This window comes from Temnothorax americanus, unplaced genomic scaffold (assembly GCF_048541705.1).
Source record: "Temnothorax americanus isolate GAGA-0224 unplaced genomic scaffold, ASM4854170v1 Scaffold23, whole genome shotgun sequence".
In the NCBI taxonomy this organism is placed as follows: Eukaryota; Metazoa; Arthropoda; class Insecta; order Hymenoptera; family Formicidae; genus Temnothorax; species Temnothorax americanus.
The window spans coordinates 2,800,691-2,821,458 of NW_027509371.1; the positions used below are offsets into that span (position 1 = coordinate 2,800,691).

Consider the following 20,768-nt stretch of genomic DNA (forward strand, 5'->3'; position numbering starts at 1 on the left):
AGACTTTACATCATGCGCTAATTTTCTGAGTTTTTTTCGGCAAACCACGCGATGCAATCTTCATCGCGACGAAACCGATACGCGGATAACGAGTCGTCGTATGAGCAGCGCACGTAGTGTCCTATTAGTCATCCAGTCAAATTAGACAAAAAAAAAGGCTTTTGCTCGGAAGTGAAGCGGTATCAATGAAACCTTTTTAGGGTTGTTGGGGAGATGTAGAAGAGCTTATTTCTGAGTTGTCGGGTTAATCGGACCGATGGGTTTTTAAGGGGGGAGAGGGGGAATGAAAAATTTCGTTTTTTCGCAATAACTCGGCGAATTTTGACCGTACATGATTTACTAACCTTTCATTTTGTAGCTCTTTTAAAGCCCTACAATTTATTTCCCGAAGACCCCAACTTAAAATCAATATTTGTCGAGTTCTAGCCGGTGAAAGTGGGAAAAAATGTATTTTGAGAGCCCGAACTTTAATCCTGAAGTTTAACGCTGTTTTTGCGAAAAGATTCTCGCTTGATTTTTATTCTTTTAATCGCTCCAAATATAATTTTATTGAATATATTTACTTATTATCCGTCTTAAGGAAAGTCTTTCTTTTGTAGTTACGCGCCATTATCTATTTATAAAAGAACAATCCGTCACACACACACATTGAAGTGTGGACACATTGCCCCATCAAAAATAGGACCAGATAGCCCCGACCACGTTTTTCAGTCTTTAACATGTCGCTTTAGATTATGCGGAATTAAGATTTGATGCTTCTCGCGCCTGATAACTACACATTAATTGGTAATATTATATGAATTGCTTACCTTAATTTTAGTTAAACTACTGTCGCGCAGCAAATTTTTCGACCGTCAAAAAATGTGAATAATTGCTTTCGCTTTTCATTTAACGTATGCGTCTGCGAGAAGCATCGCAAGAAAGCAAACAACTTTTGAATCTCTTACGTAGAGCATTTTTAAACTATTCGTTACAATGGTAGAGACGTCTGTCTCTTAAAACCTCAGATAGCAGTACTGTGGACACATATAGCCCCGGTTTCCCCATGTTCTCAAATACTAAATTATAGAATATACTACAAAATATGCAATATGTAATTAATAACAATGACTTTCAATTGGGGTGTAAAAATCATCTCGGGTAACCATTTATGCAAAAAAAAGAAAAGAGAAAAAATTATAAGCGCTCGTTTCCCGGTTAATTAAGGAAACTTATCCGCCAGCGAAGTTCCTTATCGAAGATATATGAGTGGAAAATAATGTGTTTCTCATGTAAAAAAAATGTGTCGTAACATTTATTGCGTTATTCCGGAGACGCGTACACTTCCAGTTCGAATCTCTCGCATATCGGCGATTCGCAGCACGCAGGATTGCTCACGGCGATCTGCAATTGATCGCGTATACGCCTCTCCGGCGGGATACACTCCCGCGATGATCGTCCAAGTTACAAAGAAGCACGCGCAGAGTCGTTCACCAAGTCTGATATAACGACGATTATTTACAATAACGAGAGAGATCAACACTCGCGCTTGTCGAGTTAATCTAATCTTAAGACGCGACACGCATACACGAATCTTGTCGTCGACGATAAGATTTTCGTCTCATCGTCAGTACATCATTCCGGGATGGGCAGCCCTTTGGAAGAACACGTTGGGATTGGCCGACAAGGTCGTGTAGAGATTCCCGGCGTCCTCCGGCCTCAAGTACATACCGGGTGGCAGAACGAACGTCTCCATCGGTCCGTGTACATCTGGAAACAGAGAGATACGTGTTTGCGTTTCGTCCGATAATGTTCAAGTATTCTGAATAATCAGTTTGCAAAAGAGAGAATCAAGACTCCGTTCTCGGAAAACTGGAGCAAACCGCGATTCCCCCTACTATATACGCATCGCCTCGATTTACATCCACCGGAAATGCTTTTTATTATTTAGTATCGATCGGAGATGCGCGTATCCGGTCGTAACTTTTCGTCCCGCGTGTCTATATAGCGCGGCTATCATTTTCCATACCCAATTGTGGGTATCGAGTATACGCAAGAATCGAAATCGCGCGTTATGTGCATAACCGGGACGAAGCCCTCGATACGCCGTACGCGTTAAGCGCGACTGTAATTTAAAATCGCCAGCTTAAAGTAGGTCTCGTTGTTCGCAGCTGTCGTTACAAGGCGATTACGCGAGTTCGTCTTTGCCTTGACACGCGTATAGCCTAATCTGTAATTAACTAACATAATTTCTTAAGAAAAATTGAGGAAACCTTTTTTTGCAGAAATATTATAAAGCGCAGATAATATTACTTTTTTTTATTCCCTTTTTTATACGGAGAAAATATTGCAGAGCAGGAAAGAGAGGAGTATAAATTATATATGAAATATATTTCTTTATAATGTTCTGTTGGAATATAACGACACGTTATAGCATTTATTACTATAAGCTATAAATGTCAATACATCGTTAAATTCGTAGTGTCAAATTATGCTCAATTTGAATCACTTGAACCAGGTCGCCACTGCTCCTACTCAATATGGTGTTAATTTAACTAAATCAATGAAGTTAAAATAATACAGTGTGTTAAAATAATAAATTTCGACATAATTAAAAATAACAAAATGTTATTTAACTTAAAATATGACTTAAATTTCATCCTTTAAACAGTGTATGTAATATTATTACGTTAATATATTAATTTAATACCAACTGACAACCAATTATATATGTACATATTTCTGATTATATTATCTGATTAGCTAAAGTTACAATGTATATTATAAAAGATTGTATTAAGTATTTTTTACTATGCTATATGTAAAAAACTGTATGTGATATAAGAAGTTATAATATGTATATAGCAATGCTTATACGTTGTAATTATAGATGATTTTTTGCTAAAGCTGCTAATTATAAGTTGTTCTCGTTGCAATTTTCATATACTCAGGTTACAAGATCTCTCTCTCTCTCTCTCTCTCTCTCTCTCTCTCTCTCTCTCTCGCTTTAGTGAAATCTGATGGTTGTTTTAAATTGTACATTAAGATAACTCGAATAATTATAATAATCCTTGCAATGCGAAACGATATAGATAATATATTAAATAAAAATAATTCAGTTTCCAACGCAATGTCGCTATATTCCCAGCAAAAGTTTTGCTGCTATTTCTATATATTTTTCTCGTATTTGCATTCGTTGGTCTGCGCGCTACGGACTAACGATAAAGGAAGCTCCTGTCACAGCGAGATGTCGTGCCTCGCATAATGAGAATCGTGAACCAGCCCGTCGTACCCGGTCCGAGGAGGCTAGCGACCTTCGCCTCTCTCGTAATCTCACGCATATTTCACGCCTTGCTTGCAATAACGAGCGTTTCTCGCAAGAAACGCGAAGGAAAAATCGTATATATCGCGGCCGGGGGGATGCGCGTGTGCGATCTATCGACGGGATAACGTCCGCTCGGAAAATTTCTCGCTCTTACGAGAACGAGGGCCCCCGCCGCCCCCGGTTGTCGAATCCTCCGGCGAAAGTGGCGTGTTTCTCGATTTCTCGAAGATCCGACATGAGGATCGCGCGGCTTAACGGCCGCGACGTCGGCCGGTTGGCGTAGCCCTCGTTTACAAAGTGTGCTACGTCGTTCCCCGCTGAATGGACGCGCGCGAGGGTTCTTTAACGTAAATGCGTATCGCGCGTGGGTGAAAGTCATCCCAGGTGTGATTTACGATCCAACGATGATCTATACGCCGTCCGTGCGTGTCGTATGAATGCGCGCGCGCGCGCGTTTGAGAAATTAATCGCCGATTCGCCGATGATTCGCATCGATGGGAGGCTTTTTCTTTCTCGTCTTTCTTTTCCCTTTTTTTTTAATTGTTAATTTTTTTCTCTTGATTCGTTTGTAATGCGAGTAACGGCGCGACCCCGTTACAATGCAATGGCGCGTTCCCTTCGAATAAAACTGAATAGGATCTAGAAACTCGTACGCGCGCGCTTTTCCATTATGTGTCTCTAGAAAGTGTGAAACTCCCGCTTATACGGCATTGTTGCTCTTTCCAAAGGGAAATATATCTGGAAACTCGGATTCTCGGACGAGGAAAGATGAGGAAAAGCCCGCCGCTGCGTCTTTGTAAAGATATTTACTAAGATATCCGTCGCGCGATCGTTCCATTCCATTTTAGCGGCGTATTTTTGTCACCGCGATTAGCGTCGTCGTTAGCGACACAATCCAATCTAACGGGATTCGTTCTCCCTCCCCCGCGCGTCTCCAACATCGCGAAGCAAGAAGCGATTGACCTCCGCCTCGGACTTTCTCCCTCTCCGCCCTTTCTTCGTCGCCGCGCGACCCGTGTCCCCCGCAGTCTTCCCCCTTCCGTCGCTTTTCCACCCTTTCGTTCGTTCGCACCTCGAGGTGAAGGTCGCCGAGGGCGTTAGCGTGACGAAGGAAAAGTTTCGGGCCAGGAAATGCGCGCGCGCGGGCAGGACAGGAAGTGTCGAGATTCTGCGGACGATACACCGCGCGATAACGACGTATATACGGCGAGCGAGCACTCTCTCGGTGGAAGAATATATGTTTAAATTAATTTCTCTCAGCTCTGAAGATGAAAAATGGAACGGGAAAAGTTGTGCACAGAACGGCACACTGCCCCCGAAATTTTAAAATCAAATTCTTTCGAAACAAAAAGTCCGATCTCGAAGAATATAATAATGATGTCATTTAACTGTTTCACGTCCGACTTTTTTTTTTTTTTTTTTTAGAAGAGGAGCATATCTAGGACAATTAGTTTTTAAATTTTTTACGGTCGTTGGAAACGTAAAAATTTAAGATAACGAATCTTATATTGCGGATGCAAAAAATAAAATATCTTTAAATTCTAAATGAAAGTTTTTCTATTAAGATGATTTTAAGATTGCAAGATTTAATTTATCAAGCGAGATAAAAAAAATATGATAAAACGTATATCCGGTATAAGAAGTGTGCGTAGTAAAGTACAACAGTTTTCAACCCATATTCTATATCTCGTATCTGAAAGTATTAACTATGACTATGATAATAAGGGAATATACATGAGGCTCGAAAGTTTAATTTATAGTATTTATGTATAGTGTAAATATCATCAGAATTTTATGTTTTTAGAATTATATTTCGTCACGCGAAAGTAACGCTGCGCGCTATTTCAAAGCTTTTACGGTTAATCCGAGAACTTTCCAACTTTATGCAAATAACTTGGTATTTCATAACAGTATTCATCGCATATATTCTTTTATCATAGAGTTTAAAATAAAATCCCCCTAAATAATTAATAACCCTATTTGACCTTAGTGACTCAATACACATATATCACCGAAATTCGATTTTTTAAACATGCTAAAACGTACATGTTTCCCTGGACGTGAAATAATTAAGATCGTTACGCTAATTATAACATATCATATTTAGATCGATGTCACGTATACGTTTGTCGGTGCCTCGTCACAGGCCTTAACGCGCTGTTGCGTGACGCGAAGGACACCGACGGTGAAAATCCCGGTGAACGTCCCGGGGCACCTACACGACGGGGTCTTTGCGCCGCGATACGTTACGACGCGCAACAGGGTGGTTTTATACATACGGCACGTAATAATGATCAATCTGATTCTGAAAATAAATAATGACGGCTTACCGTCCGAGTATATGGGACTTCCTCCGTGCCTGCAGGCGCTGCATCCGGGTATCCCGGACGAGACCAGTGCGACTCGATCTATAATTAGAAGTTTCCACGTTATGATAATCCCAAGGGGAAGAGAGAGAAGGTAGGGGAAGAAATGATTACGCGAGATGCGATACTATCTACTCTGGAGACCGCTGTCTTAGTCGATCGCCAGTTAATTACGCTCGATTAAGCTCGTCGTCCCTATTCCATGATTCACGATTCAAAGGGACAGGATCTTCGATCAGATTTAAGCGAAGTTTATATTTGCACTTGATCCTTAAGTGACGCACGCGTACCTTCGCGTGCAATTATCGTGATCGCGAATATTTCCGCGTCATCGATCGCGAGAATTGCCGCTCCATTTTTTTTTCTTAAACGAAAATACATGTTCCGTTTATTTACTTTCTCGTTTATCCATTTATTCACGTTTCACGCGCCGACGATCCCGCCGGTCGTGACCGCATTTCCGTTATTCGGCGCGCGATTACGTTGTCCGCACTTTTATAGCGCGGGCTACCGCGCGTTGACCTGAAGATCTACCCCGCGGGTATCGAACAAACGAATCGGAACGAGAAACGTTGCGCGCTACAGCTCCCGAGAGGTGTAATCGCGAAACGTACTTACGTGCGTGCGCGATGAGAGAAACTTGGATATTCGGATAAGCAAAAAGAGAGAGATCGTCGCGATAATATTGTTGCGCATCTTCTGTTCAACGTATCATTATTGCGAACGGCTTCATTCTCGTTATCCGTTTATTTAAAAGGGCACGACCTACCGGCACTGTGGTAATGCATCTTCCTCTTCAGGGACGCCTCCGCGGGCTTGAAGTGAAAGAAGGAGGGCGAGTAACCGCTGCCGGGGAGGGAGCTGAGGCCGTCGTCGCGATCGCGAATGACCGCGGCGGGCCCTTCGCGACCCAGGGCAGCTAGCTGACGTCCCTTCGGCAGAAACATCGTGAGGAAGACGAAGAGCGACGTGGCGAGCAGGCCGTAGGCCAGCCAAGCCTCTCGATCGCCGTCGCTGCCGGCCGCGAGGGTGCCGATCCCGCTTGAGATCCAAATTGGCAGCGAGAGGCCGACCGCCAGCCCGATGAAGGCCGCCTCCCGATTATTGTCCCGAACGCCCCGCGCACGGATCGCTAAACACGCCACTGCCACTAATAACGCTCCGGGATACCTGGAATTCACGTGGAGAAGACGGTTCACGTGCGGAAAGAACGGGTTTCGTTTACCTATAGCGATGGCAGTTACCAGGATCGTCAGGCTGAGTCGCGCGTCTTGAGGATATTAATCAATTTGAATAACAATTTGATCAAAGTATGAAGAGAATTAAGGACAAAATGTTGGAGAATAATAGCGGAAGATTATTAAATAACGCGAATGACGCGGTGATAGATTGGCTTGATCGATTCGACTACTTGTTTCTCGAGCGAATTGGGGAACGGAGAGAGTTTCAGGTATTCGCAAAAAGTTTACCCGAGGGAAGCCATTATCTGTCCGAGCGGGGTCCTGCAGGAGGTGATGGACGTTGGCGAGCTTTGGCCCGTCGCTTGCTGCTGCTGCTGCTGCTGCTGCTGCTGCACCTGGATCACCGCAGGTGGTTCGCCGTAAAACCATTGCCCGACAATGGCCACCTGCACCAACACCGCGAACACCAGCACCAGCGCCTGCAGCATCGAGAACCGAGACAAGAAAGGCCCTCGCACGATTACACTCTTCCCCTCTATATATAAGATTCACGCGGCCGTCTACCCCTGGTCGATCGCTTTTAATTAAAGGTGAACGGCCTGCGGTGACATCGGCACCGCCGGCGTGCATTCTTTTAACGCCGTGACGTCAGACGCCGCCGTGACATATGAGAAATAGGAATGGCCTACTCGAGGGATATACGCGTGGAAAATTTCCAAGTTTTAACCGTATGTGTATGGCGTTCTCCTCGCCTGGAAATTTAATCTCTCGCTCTTATATATCCTCGCGTCTTAAGGACGCACGGAGAAGATACAAGGGCTACAATTACATCGTTAAAATCCTATTAATGTCACTCGCGCGTATCGGCCAGCCACCGCTTTCCTCTAATCAAACATTTCAACGGCAGCGTTCTCAATTACGCGAATGTAATTACATTTCACCGGGTAGTAGGCGCATCTTGTCAGCCGCGTACAGATCGTCCCGATTTCGTTTACGTGCGGTTTTTTTTTTTTTTTAAGAAAAGTTCTCTTGGAGACCTCGTAAAAACGATCCACCGAGAAGCGCCGGAGTAGGCGAGAGAGAGCGCGTCGAACGTGAAAAATGGATGTTTATCCTGTGGCGAGGAGGCCTCCGCAGGGCGAGAAGCGCACGTCCCGCCACGCCTGTCATTCAGCGTGCGCACCAACGCACCGCCGCGATAATTGCCTCCGTGGTTTTTCGCGCTCGCGCGCTCGCCTATAATTAATCGTCGCGCGTACGGTACGATGACGCAACGCAGGGAAAAGGGGAAGTCGAGGGGAGAAAGCTGGATGGAAGGATCCGGGACTCGTTCGCGACGATAGAAATGGCCATGGGAGATGAATATCCGGATCGGTGCGCGCGCGATGAAAAAATCGACGGGGATCGTCAGCGCGTCGCTCCGCTGCGCGGAGTTTCTCTGCGGGAGAAGACGAATAAAATGACATTGTAATTTATATATTTGTGTGCATCTCGTGATGCCGATTTTGATTAGCCGTGTAGCGTCTTATCGATGATGTTCCTCTTTCACGCGTTCTAAAATGATTTCGCCACCTCTTCGACCGATATGGACTCTTCAGTATCTTTTTAACTTTCAATTCTCCATACTAGCTATTTTGATAGGCTTCGATGTTCTATCAAAATAATTATTTGTACGAGAAATAAATTCTTGATATCAATGGGTCTTCGTCGCTTATTAAAAATACGGTAGTTGTATGCTAAAACGTATGCTAAATTAGTCGATGAATCCGCTTGCGATTCTAGAATACTCTGTATATGATTGCTCACCTGATAGGGCGCCGGCAGGTACACCCCGCTGTTCAACGAGAGCAGGAAAACGCATTTGACCAGCAGAGCGGCGAATACGAGGGCGGCGGGGAGACCCACTAACCGGAAAGCGGCGCAAGACAGCGGATTTTGGCTGAGAGAGGCCGCGGCCGAGAGACCCGCCAGGAGGAAGAGGCCCAAGAGCAACGCCTGACCCAGAAACAAGTGTCGTCTGTTCGGTGCCGTTGCTCTAGCCTAGAACAATGCCATTGAGAATGATAAAAAAAAAAAAAACAATTATTTTGCGAATTAAAAAAAAATAATTTTTTAATTGCAATTTTTTATGTTAGCTCTTTGAACAAGATTTCAAGTCGCTTGTTATAATTGTAGTGTTATAATGTCGAGATGCTGATATCAATGTTCTGACTAATTGATTCTAAATATATCCACTGTTCTATACTTCGTATACCATACATTTTTGTCATGCTATACGTTTACATTTAAAGTACAAAATGCACTTTCGTCGAGTTATTTGATATGCTCGGGTGGTTTGGCGCGTACTCCGCAAGATACAAGAGTGCATCTTCAAGTGTCCTGGAAGTACCGATCTCCATATCGCTCTCACGCGATATTAATTCCGTAAAGAGGATCGAGACGCAAAATGCGAGTCGCGCGGAGTGGACCGTAACAGCTCGCGCGTCATAATTATGCGCGGATTAAACTGGAAGTGAGCTCACGTGGAGCCGATGTTAATTTCACCGATTAAAATAACCGATATTCTTCTTCTCGCTGATTCGCTTCATATTTACAAATTAATCAGTTGTTTTCCATACCTTTTACTATTTTTTACTACTAAAATTCCATATTCTTCCTTTATATATAATATATGAATGAAGGAAAAACGAGAACAACATATATTTTCATAAATAAATCTTCATAGCTCAAAAAGGACTAATATAAAATAAAACGCTAAATTTTTAGATAATGTTTCTCGAAATTTTTAATGGATTTCGTGAATTCGGTTTTAACATAAATTTTTTTTTTTTAAGCGGTCTGATAGATCATGGCATACTTTGTAAATTTTTTGAATTTTTGCAATATCTTCAAAATTGAAGAAAATATAGTACACGAAAATGTGCTCTGACGTCATACCTTATATAAAAAATTACGTTATACCTTTTGAAGTTGCCGTCATCAAAGAAACTTTAGCAAGCTATAACTTTCTCAAATTTAGGTTTTTTTTTTAATTCAAAAAGTACTAAAAATTGGTTTAGATTCTCTACATTAATTATGGATACCGGTTATATAAAAAATAAAAAAAAATTGTTAAAACCGAACTGTGTTGTATATCATCAGTCATATTAATCAAACTTTAATTTTATTTGTTCAATCTCATTCTCGATATATATATATATATATATACTTTCTCTCGAATTGAAAAATCCCGAATTTCCGATACCAATTAATTGGACAGCGTTCAGCTAGCTTGGCCTTTCTCGCCGCGAGTGCTCAATGGAGCGCGACGGAGGGTGCGACCGGGATAGAAAACCGGGGCCGGTCTGACGTGAACGTAAACTGGGCCTAGGTCTCGGGCGAAATTCCCTCGGCGCCGGTTACTGGAGCTTGTCGAAACGAAAACGATTAATAGTTGGTCGGCGAGGAGAGTTCCTTTCCGAGCTCTATTAATCCCGCAGTTGCGCGATCACTAAGTGACAAATCTTGTAGATGTTTATACGCGTTCCATTTCACCCGTGGGACCGCTTCGGACGCACACTTTTCGATCGACGCGGAAAAGTGAAATTAGGATATCACGACAGCTAACAACCGGATGACAGTATTTTATTATGCTCTAGAATAAAATTTAAAATAAACGTTGATAAAATTATAAAAAAAAAATAGTAAATAGACAGGCAGAATAATTACATGGTGAATGTGTGGAGTATAAATTGATATGAGGCGGAATGGATTGAGAGATGGACTTGTGCGAATAAAACAGATATAATTTAAAATCAAATATAATAACTCAAATATAAAGTAAGTAAAATAAGAAGATTAATAATAGAAAGATTTTCAAATGATGATGAATTAATCGAAAGTGATATCATTTGCAAAGTCCAATTATAAAGATACATATGTAATACTGTAGAATGAAATTTCTATATATATACTGACTATACTCATAGAATTTCATTTCAGTAAATTTTCAATATTCATTGAGAAATCAAAGGAAAAATTATTTATCCGCTAGGCAAGAAATATATAAAGCATTCACAACGAGCGAACAAAGAGAACATATAATAAATGCATTAATTGTTAAATAATTCCGGACCCACCTTGAACAACACGAAGACCTCAAAGCCGGCCATGAGGAGCATCGCCGCGGCGCTGAGCGCGGCGAGCGGCAGTGCCCAGGGCCGTTGCTTCAGCAAAGACTTCGCAGTCGGTCGCATCTCCACCTCCTGGCTCTTTCTGACGCCCGGCGGCGTCCTGAAGACGGTGATCGTCCGATTCGGTGCCGGCACGCTGATGACGCTCGCCACGCTCGCCAGGCCGTGCCCGATCTCGGACGGCACCAGGAAGAACTCGGTCGAGAGCTCGTAGTCCCGAGAGCGCGAGGTCCGCGCCATCGCCGTCGCCGTCACCGTGATTCCGCTCGACGGGCCCAGCCAGCCGGCCGTGGCCGTGGCCCACGACAGGATAATCGGGCCCAGCCTCATTGCGGCATCGGCAGCTGTCTCTGGCTCTCTATTTCTCTTTCTCTCTCTCTCTCTTTTTCTTCTTCTCTCTTTTCTCTCTCGCGCGTGTACACGTGTATGAATACGTGCGAGCTCGCGTGCGTGCGTGGTCGTGGTCGTGGTCGTGATCGCCGTCGTCGTTGTCACCGGGACATCACGCACCGTCTCCTGCGTGCGCGCATCCTTGCAGTCACGCACCCGTGCCCGCGGTCTCGGTTAGGGTTCACCGGCTGCGCCTGTAAAACCACACTTGTGATTAAATGACACTCGCATGTCTCCAACCGATCCAGGCCGATTAGTCTCTTCAGCCTGTCCTACACGAATTCTTAATTTATTAACGAATTTCCGCGAATAGACGGAATTTTTATTGAATCACGAGGTTGCTCGAACAAGGATTGTTTGAACGAGATTGTTCAAACGATTTTCTATGTTTTTTACACAAAAATTAAAACAGATGTAGGCAGTAAGCAAATATATTTGTAAAACTACATGATTTATCTACTGTTCCAAGCATTGGGAAACGTATTTATCAAAGCGGTAGATCAATTATGTAGAAATTGATTCCACTTGAAGCTGATTGAAAGGCGAGCCGCGCGAAGCTTAGTTGGCTGCTCTTGATGCTCAACATTTGGGAAAACCATCAACTCCGGCTTCGTTTCATGAGAGGGGATCTTATTAACGGAGGAATGCCGGATCGCATTAATGATTTATGATCCCCCTTCCGTTGCGCTCGCGTGTCAAATTCTCGCTCGTGTGCCTAGGCGTGTGCTAGGCTCACGCTCGAGCCTTTCGAATATTTTCAATCATATCATCCCAGTGCACATCGAGGTTATCAGAGACGCGTATCAACTACTCTCGGGAGCATTGCGACCTGATGAGACTTAAGCCAACCGTTGCCGTTCGCCTCGCGAGTAGTATGTTCCGGGTCTTTACAAACTGCCGGGGCTGTATACAATAACGATAATATCCGACGAAGTCACGACCGAAAGCGAAGGAGGGCAGAGAAGATCGATGGGATCCCCCGGTGTTAATGATCAATTAGGACCGCGTCTCGCGTCTAGCGCCGGATAGTATGCGTGTAACTTCAACGAGCGATCTGCATGCGCCAACGCCGTTAATTACAACGTCGTTAATTATGAGCGTGTTCAATTGCGCGCGGAAATTGTTTAATAACCGGCGGAGCGCTCTATGGCATTACTCGCGGACGCGAACGGATACCCGAGAGTCCGCGTATGTACATACTTATCGCCGGGGCCAGGCATGAGTAAACCGCTGCCACGCATTCGCCCAGGTCTAACGCCATTAATTATTACGAACAGGGTCAGCCTCGGTAAGTAGAGTGAAGCACGGACGGAGTGAAACACTCGACGAGGATCGAGTGGAGTCGAGCGAGCATCGCGAAACGCCAGGCTGCTCCTCAGATTCGCGCCAAAACGGAAGAAGAACCGGAGGTTCATCCGTGCGCTCCGCTTCATTCTTTTTTTTCAGTCGATCTCGAATTTCGATTAATGTAGCTTCGATCGTGGCAAAGGTCTGTAGTAAAATCAATCACGGTTAATCACTAGCACTACTTTAAGGATCGCAGCATGATCGATTTGTATCGTTGTAAATATGAGTGCCGTGGATGTAACGGGGAAAACACATCGTAACAATCTGTCTGGAGAGATTTAATATCTCTGTGTGTCACTAAAACTCACATATATTAACCTAATTATTTATAATACTGGAAGAATCGAATCATTTCGGTAAAAAAAAAAAGAAAAGAAAAAAAGAGAGAGAGAGTTCTTTATCAGAGAAGACTCTTACAGGCTCGTTTTGAACATCGAGCTTCTTTCTCGTGGATTCGCCGAATTATTTGGACTCATTCCTTCCAACCCGGTCACATGCGGTATCCTGATTCGATCCACTCGTCACAGGATCCCCGTCCTTCGTTCGCGCGGGGGCGCACACGCGCGCGCGTATTCTTTGAATCTTTTTTTTTTTTCGCTCTGAGAACGATAGGACTAGGACGGCGCGGATTGGGGCAATCGCGTCTGATCGCCGGGAACTTTATCCGAGATAACGAGGACGACGATCGCGTGTTCGGAGCGGTCAGCGAAGCGCACGTCGTGAACGCCACGCTCTTACTGAGCTCGACGCGCTGGCATTCGCGATGGCCAAACCGAAAGCAGACTGGAGTCAGTTCCGTTCCGGAGGTGAGGCCTATCCGTTACAGAGAAGTCGGGGAGATGGTGATGACGATGCAGAGGCGGCGGTGGTGGCGATGGCGAGCTGAGCAGGAGCGGATACTGAAAAGAAATTCCATCTCGGACGACGCACCGCGTGCGATTAAATAATATCAATCCAGGCGTAAGGGAGAAGATGTCGTTGCATGGAACAACATCGGTTGTTACATCCTTGTCCAAAAATATATTTGTTCAAGACCGGCGAGTGAGTAGCTGATGGTTCGGTATCGCACGTTTTAAATATTTTCATGATACTTTTGTCAAATAGTTCAGAAATATCGAAACTGATATAAATTACGGACCTATTGGATCGATATTTTAGGGAACAATGTGTTAGTTTAATTGAGCCTAGATAAATTCGGTAATCGGATGAGAAAGATATAAATTATACAAAAAACGTGAGATTATTTTGAATATTAAACGAATTCAACGATCGTTTATAATTTATAATAATTATAATACTAACTGACTCTACCATAAACAACTTTTGAGAATTTTGAACGTTTCAGATATTCAAACATTTTTTAGGGAATATTTTTTGAACGTTGAAGATTCTCAAGAGTTTTAAGACATTTGGAACTTTCGATTCGCTCAATGCTTTTAGGAATTTCGGTTTCAAATAATTTTTTAAGTAATTCAAATCTTTATGTGATTAAATCGTTTAAAGGTTTTCAAACGAAGGGCTCGCGTCCCTATAACTATAATGAGGACTGACCATGTATGCGATTGCACGCATTGCAAGATCGCGAATTGTCTGCCACGCTGTAGTCCGATCCGCCCCTGCTGAGCGGAGCAAAAAAACCGGGAGTGAGAGAGCGAGGAAGAGCCCGAAAGAGCGAGTGGGAACGACCCGGTGGAGCTGGTCCTTCGACGTCGAGGACCGACCCCGACCGGCGACGCATTTACATATCTCACGTGTAATAACCTCGAAAAAGTTTTAACAATGGCCCGAGGTTCGCCGAGGTTCCGAGCGAAAGGCGAGAAGGCATAGAGACGAGACTGCGGGAAGCGGAGAGAGTCGGGATGAGGGAACGAACCGTCTGAAATCTCGAAGGATGACACGGAGGGCACGTCCGAGGGCGGATGCTCGCTAATCAGAAGCTTTCCACGAAAGTCATTTATTAATCAATCATCGAAACTATCTTTCAACGAGATTTGTTCTTCTTTTTAACCCTTCTTAGTCACACTTGAGTCATCAATATGACCCACACTCATTTGAATCTAAATATCAGCTAAATGCCTATCTTAAAATTGGGCTTGGTTCACCACCTACAAGAGTTTGAAGTATCCTCTATAGATAGAGACTATTAATCATGTACTCGTTCACGATTTTTTTTCAACTTGTTGCCATTTGATTTCTCACAAAAACGCAGTTGTTATGTTTTATATTCTAGAGTGTTCAAGGTATGTTCCAGAATTATTTGAACCCGATCGGACCGATACCATTAAAATACCAACCGTTAAAAATCGACTGGGTCAATATACGATCCAGTGTGACTACCGCGGGATTCCAGAGAAGTGTGACTACGAAGGGTTAAACAGGCGCTTCAAAAGGTGATATATTGTAATGTCAGCCGTAAATTTTCCGTTGAAGAACAGTCGTTAAATTTTTCTCGGTCAAGCGTGATCTTATCGAGCTACAGGTTAATTCAAAGATGTGATCCTTCAGAACGCGCTACCGGTCTCTTCTGGTACGCCGGTCGCGCGCAAAAAGCATGCAAAAATCGCAATCGCCGTTCCGCCCGAAAAGGGTTGGGTCACTCCCGTAAAAGGGAGGAAACGCATTCGGAGCTTCGAACTTTCAGACTCGATATTTATGTTTCCTGCCAGCCTGTCGGTGATCTGTAACATTGTTGGCGGGATACGTTGTTTCGGGACGTCGGTCGGCGCGTTAAGAGTGTACGTGGAAAGAAAAAAATAAAACGCGCCTAAAATTCCCTCTTGCGTATCGCGCCGTAAATCGGCCCGAGAAAAAGGGGCCCGCGGTTAAGAAGCGAGGACCCCGACGACCGCAACGGTATGTACTCGCCAACTCCGCGTTCGCGTGAAGCGGGCGAGCAAGAGGTAAAAACAGCGTCGAAAAACACAGCGAATGTGTACCGTAAGTAAATCTCGTAACAATGAACACGCTTATTTTTTACAACCAACTGTTTGTCCTCGGAATTCTCGGTTTCTCCCCAAAACGAGCGTAACAATATACGGAAGACTTTCTCTCCCGTGACATTTGATTCAAATTTCAAAGAAAAATATTCACTTGTCTATCCGATTTAGGTATTATCTTTGTTCTAACCAAATTGCATTGTTATAACTGCGTTTAATCTAATCTCAGAAATGAGACAGTTCGCGTTTGAATTTTGCGAAAGGGAGGCTCGCCATACCGGCACGGCGCGGCGGCGCGGCGGTGGCGGCGCGGCGACGTTGTCACGGGAGAGGCAAGACACGCGCGAGGTATGTTAGGCGTTATTGCGGTATGGCCAGAGGTGGCCGACGTACGTACGTACGAACGTACGGTTTGTCCGGTTTTCGAGACAAAGAGTTCGTCGAACCCCGGCCGTTCGATCCGGCGACGGCGGCGGCGGCGGTGCGGCTACCGAACGCGCCGACCGTCGTCGGTCCAGCGCGTGACGTGCGGCGCGTGCACCCACGTGCGATCTTAGCGCGCGCCGCGCTCTCGCACGTGTCGCGCGAGAGAACGTGAGAAGAACGAGAGATACATCTCGATCGCGATCGCGAAGAATCGAGAGCACCGCGATGAATCAGCGGCACGAGGAAAGATAATTATCTCGAGATGAGGAGTAAGGAATAATTAAAAAAAAAATATATATATATATATATATGTGTATCCCCCGTACACTCAGAGAAATGGACAGTTCGTTCAAAAATTAACAAATGGATAATCCGATATTTTTAGTCGGAATTATGAAAAGCCGATCAAGATTAGAATAATGTCCAATCAATGATATAGTCGGATATCATTGATAATAATTGATCAGCTTTTCATAATTCCGATTAAAAATATTGGATTATCTATTTGTTAATTTTTGAACGAATTGTCCATTTCTCTGAGTGTACTTATCATCTATTACGAAAGAATTTAGAATAAGGCAAATTGAGAAACACAAGGTTTTTCGAAGGAGAACGACTTCTTTCACTGCGCATGTGCACATATATAAGCGCGTCAGAAAGAGAGAGAAAGATTGTCTCCTATAGAGTAGTAATGCCTGGCCACACCCGGCCACTTTCTCCGCCGGAGCCAAAGTCATTCCGGCACCGCAAGTTACTACCCTTAATGACGCAAGCTGCCCACGCGATCTAGCGTGAGGCACGTAGCACGCTTTCGTTCTGGACGGAGATCCGCGAGAGGTAGAAACGAAAATTACAGGGCGCAAGAAAGAGTAATTAAGTGGCCGGTGGCGGGCACACAGGTAGCAAATTATCCGATCGACCCTGACCGAATTTCGATAGAGAAGCGCGAGATCCTTGTCCCTGTAAGCAATGCAAATAATAGAATCGCTCGATCTTATCGAGTTATTTTTGAATTAATTGTATACTTTAATGAATTTACCTTGAAATATGTGTAAAACATACGTTTAATCATACTCAGTACTACATGCACGACGAATTAGAAGTAAATAGATAACTCTTTATCCCCCCCCCCCCAAATCGAACTACCTGGTGATAATCGGTAGCGACTAACCGCAGCGTTACCTTAGCGATAATTTCCGGCTGAAAGAAATGTGGACGTCCTCACGATGCCGCTTTATTCGGCCGTGCGAAATTCCTTCCTGCGCCTTGAGGGAACCCTAAAAGTTGCGGTGCGCTGGACCGCAGCATTCCTCCTTTTCTCCCAGCACACTCCCTCCCTCTCTCTCTCTCTCTCTCTCTCTCTCTCTCTCTCCTTCTTTCTCGTTCTCTCTCTCTCTTTTTCTTCCGAATCAGAGAGTGGAGTGGAGTCGCTTGCAACCGGTTTCGACCAACTAAAGCTAAATAAAGGCATGCACGCACACACGCACGCACGCACGCACGCACGCACACACACGGCGCAAGGGTAGGAGACCGCCGTGTCGTTAATTGCGCTCTCGAAAAACTTCGCTCGCGAATTTTTGTCGCGTTACCGTCGTCTAAGACGATCCCGATGGTACCAGCGACGCTCGCGTTATTGCGGAAACATTTGCTGCGCGCGGATGAAGAATGCGATAATGCGTCTTGCAGGAAGTCCCGATGACGTGCCGTTAATTCAACGTATATAATTATAAAACATAATGATGGAAAAAAAATTCGGGATTCCGAGGAAGAGGCACACGTTACCCCGCGCCAATCTTCGACTTCGGCCGCGAGATCGGTAGCCCCCCCCCGAGCGGTGTAACATCAGCGAGCTCGAGCGAGCGAGGTAAGGATATCCGGCTTCTTAGGCGCATCCTTTCTCTCTCCGTAACTTAACCCTTTGATTTTCCTTCCTCTCCCCGACCTGCGCAACCCGCATGTGCGCTACGGGGTTTGATGGGGCGTCGATAAATCGTGGCTTCCATCGCGATTCATTTGAATATAAATCCGACTGACTATACGCGTTACTCTCCCTCGCTTACTGTAAAGGAACCTCTCGCAGGGATCGGAAGGAAACGATAAAACGCTGTAAGGACGGAGAGGAGCGAATGGGCGAAGAGAGAACAAGACAGAGAGAAAGGGAGAGAGGGAGATAAAAAGGAGAGCCCCCTTTTTTCTGTTGCCTGTATCCGCGGTAACCGCAAGTCGACCGCGATGGTCGGCTGGAGATTCAGGGCTTTTTCGCGGTCTTATTCGGCGGGTCCTCCTCGCGTCGCCTCCTTTTCTCCTTCTCTCTTTTTCCTCCGCCTCTCTGTTCGGCGACGGTTTTAATGCTCTCGCGTGATGTCCACGACTCGGGCGGTCCTCTCGGACCGATCATCCGAGCGCGAACACGTCCCGACGAAAATTCATTCGGACAATTTTGCACGCGCGACCGCATCCTCATTTGAAATTCCATCGGCCGCGCTTGCTCGCCGACGAAGATGAGGAAGATCGCAGCGGACGGCGTCGGATCCACGGTCCGCGGCAGGATGCAGCTGCGCCGCGTAACGATCTCGTAAAATTCCGAAACGGTTATTCGCGGCCGGGTCGCCCTTGGGCGAAATTTTCTCGCCGAGATCAACCCGGTATGCAGAGCGGATAAAAATGTACGAGTGGAATGCAATATGCGTAAGGAATTGAAAAAAATATTCACCTTCGCCGGAACTTGAAGTCAGGACTGTCCAATCTTGTATCCCCATCGTGACTGTTAATTGATATTGTCAAGTATGTAGATCGAGGAAGAAAGACGAAGGAACCTAAAAGAGCAATGCATTATTCAAGAGTTTAAAATAAGAATGGTTATTATAATTTTGCTGTATTAATTTCGACTGCAATGTATATATCTCTCAACACAAAAAGCGCCAGTTCGTACATTTTTGTCAAAAATAAAGCAATATGCGATGGCCGGATGACTTTACATCCATCGTATAAAAGTAAAGAAAGAAAAAACTATGGTACTGTAAACTAACATGCGATATATTAATTGTTGAATAATTACTATTAATAAGTAAGTAAAACGAGTATTTAGAGACAAATTAATGTCTAATACATGCGAATAAATCTAAGAATGTAAAATAACAAATTTCAAAATTATTGTCACGGAGCTCTCAGCAGGAGATGCTGGAAATCATTTTCCACTACTCTTGTCTTATTACGGCTTTGAACACGATACTTATAGCTTCATTCTTCTATACGTTCTTTTTGTTATTCGTTAAAACTTAAAATGAAAAGAATGATTCTGAATTCCGAACTGGCTTACCTTTTTGTGCATATAATAGTTTAATAACTTACTCCAGCAAGGATCTCAAGCATCATTTACACTTTACAGCATTATGCCGATTGGATACAGAGCGTGTATACTGAATAGGTAAATTCTTGAATTTATTCATACACGTGCTAAACATTAATTTGTATTTAAATTGTACCTCACGCTTCATTGCTAAATATTAATTAGGCAGTGATGTATTGCAATATTGGTTTTAGCCGCGTTTTATGTGCGGCGTCGATGCACGGAGAGCGCGGCGCGCATTATTCAAGAAACTTTTATTAAACCTAAGTAACCGCGGCCAAGGCCGAAAGCTCCGCCGCCGCGCGCGGAGGAGCCGTCCGAGGAAGTCGACGAGAGGAAGGCGTGTACTGCGCGCACGCGAAAGGGCCGTCTTCTTATAACCATAAATATCGCGCATAAATGCATATAGCGCGATGCTCCATAAATCCGACGTCGTAGTCCGTCGCGGTCGAAAAACGAACCTGCGCTGACCACGAGGGGCGTTTGTAATTAAACATGCGCTGTTTCCAATCCGCATTATTAGCGATGTGTACTCTCTCGTCCTTGGCTTTTCCAGCGGACCCGGAGATCCGTGACTGTCGGACGAACCTCATAATTCAAAAGTGAGGATCGAGAAAGTCGAGGGTTTTCTTAAGCTCGACCGGGAAGGCCGAATCGGCCCTTCACGAGTCCTCGACGTGTATCGACTCCGTAGGACGATTCGATGGCACATTTGACGCGGTGTACGCTCCTTCCATACATATATAATAAAATCTCCGGGGCGGCGGGGAGGATAGGAAGAAAGAAAGGGGGGAAAAGGGGGCCCGCACGGGTGAGCTCGCTGCCCGCGTGTCTACGCGCGCTCGAGACGGGCTAACGATATTTATTATACGTCGGCGATGAATTATGGGCCGTTAAGTCCGCCGTCGTGACGGGACGGGACCCGGGGCCCTTCGGCCCCCGCGCCCCGCGCGCGCGCGTAGCGAGCTGGCATCGCCACCGCGTCCCCCCCGGAGGAAAAACGCGCGGGACGGGGCCCGTACGGCCGCGCCGCGCGAAATGAAATATTTATTCCATTACGAGACGTGCAGAGCCCGTATTGTAACGCGCTGAACCGCGTGGCTGCGCGCTTTCGCGGTTCCCGCCTGTTCCGGCGGCGAGTCGGGTTATCGCGATTCCGTCCCGAAGGAGTTGCAAGAAAGGCTTGCCTGCCTGATTATCGCGCCGATTTCTACCGAGGTGCGTTCGCCACGATGCTCTCCCGCGTCACGCGCTTTACTATTGTTCATTCTAAAATCTCTCTTCTCATAAATTACCA

At 45.1% G+C, this 20,768-nt stretch overlaps 2 protein-coding genes across 3 annotated transcripts in view; both read right to left on the minus strand.

Moving 5' to 3' along the window:
- Trp1 (translocation protein 1) overlaps positions 1-20,768 on the minus strand; it is a 66,698-nt gene that overhangs the window by 38,540 nt on the left and 7,390 nt on the right. The gene's annotated exons all lie outside the window — the stretch shown is intronic.
- On the minus strand, positions 1,273-19,003 carry LOC143898384 (uncharacterized). 2 transcript variants are annotated; one of them, XM_077407827.1, is made up of 7 exons: positions 18,836-19,003; positions 10,970-11,607; positions 8,658-8,891; positions 7,140-7,330; positions 6,440-6,840; positions 5,635-5,712; positions 1,273-1,749 (listed from the first exon to the last, which is right to left on the minus strand). In XM_077407827.1, exons 2-7 carry the CDS (start codon positions 11,351-11,353, stop codon positions 1,607-1,609), a joined length of 1,431 nt encoding a protein of 476 aa, XP_077263953.1. In that variant the 5' UTR covers positions 11,354-11,607; positions 18,836-19,003; the 3' UTR covers positions 1,273-1,606. The 2 variants fall into 2 exon arrangements, with proteins under 2 accessions (XP_077263953.1, XP_077263952.1); XM_077407826.1 differs by lacking the exon at positions 18,836-19,003 and adding an exon at positions 13,178-13,555.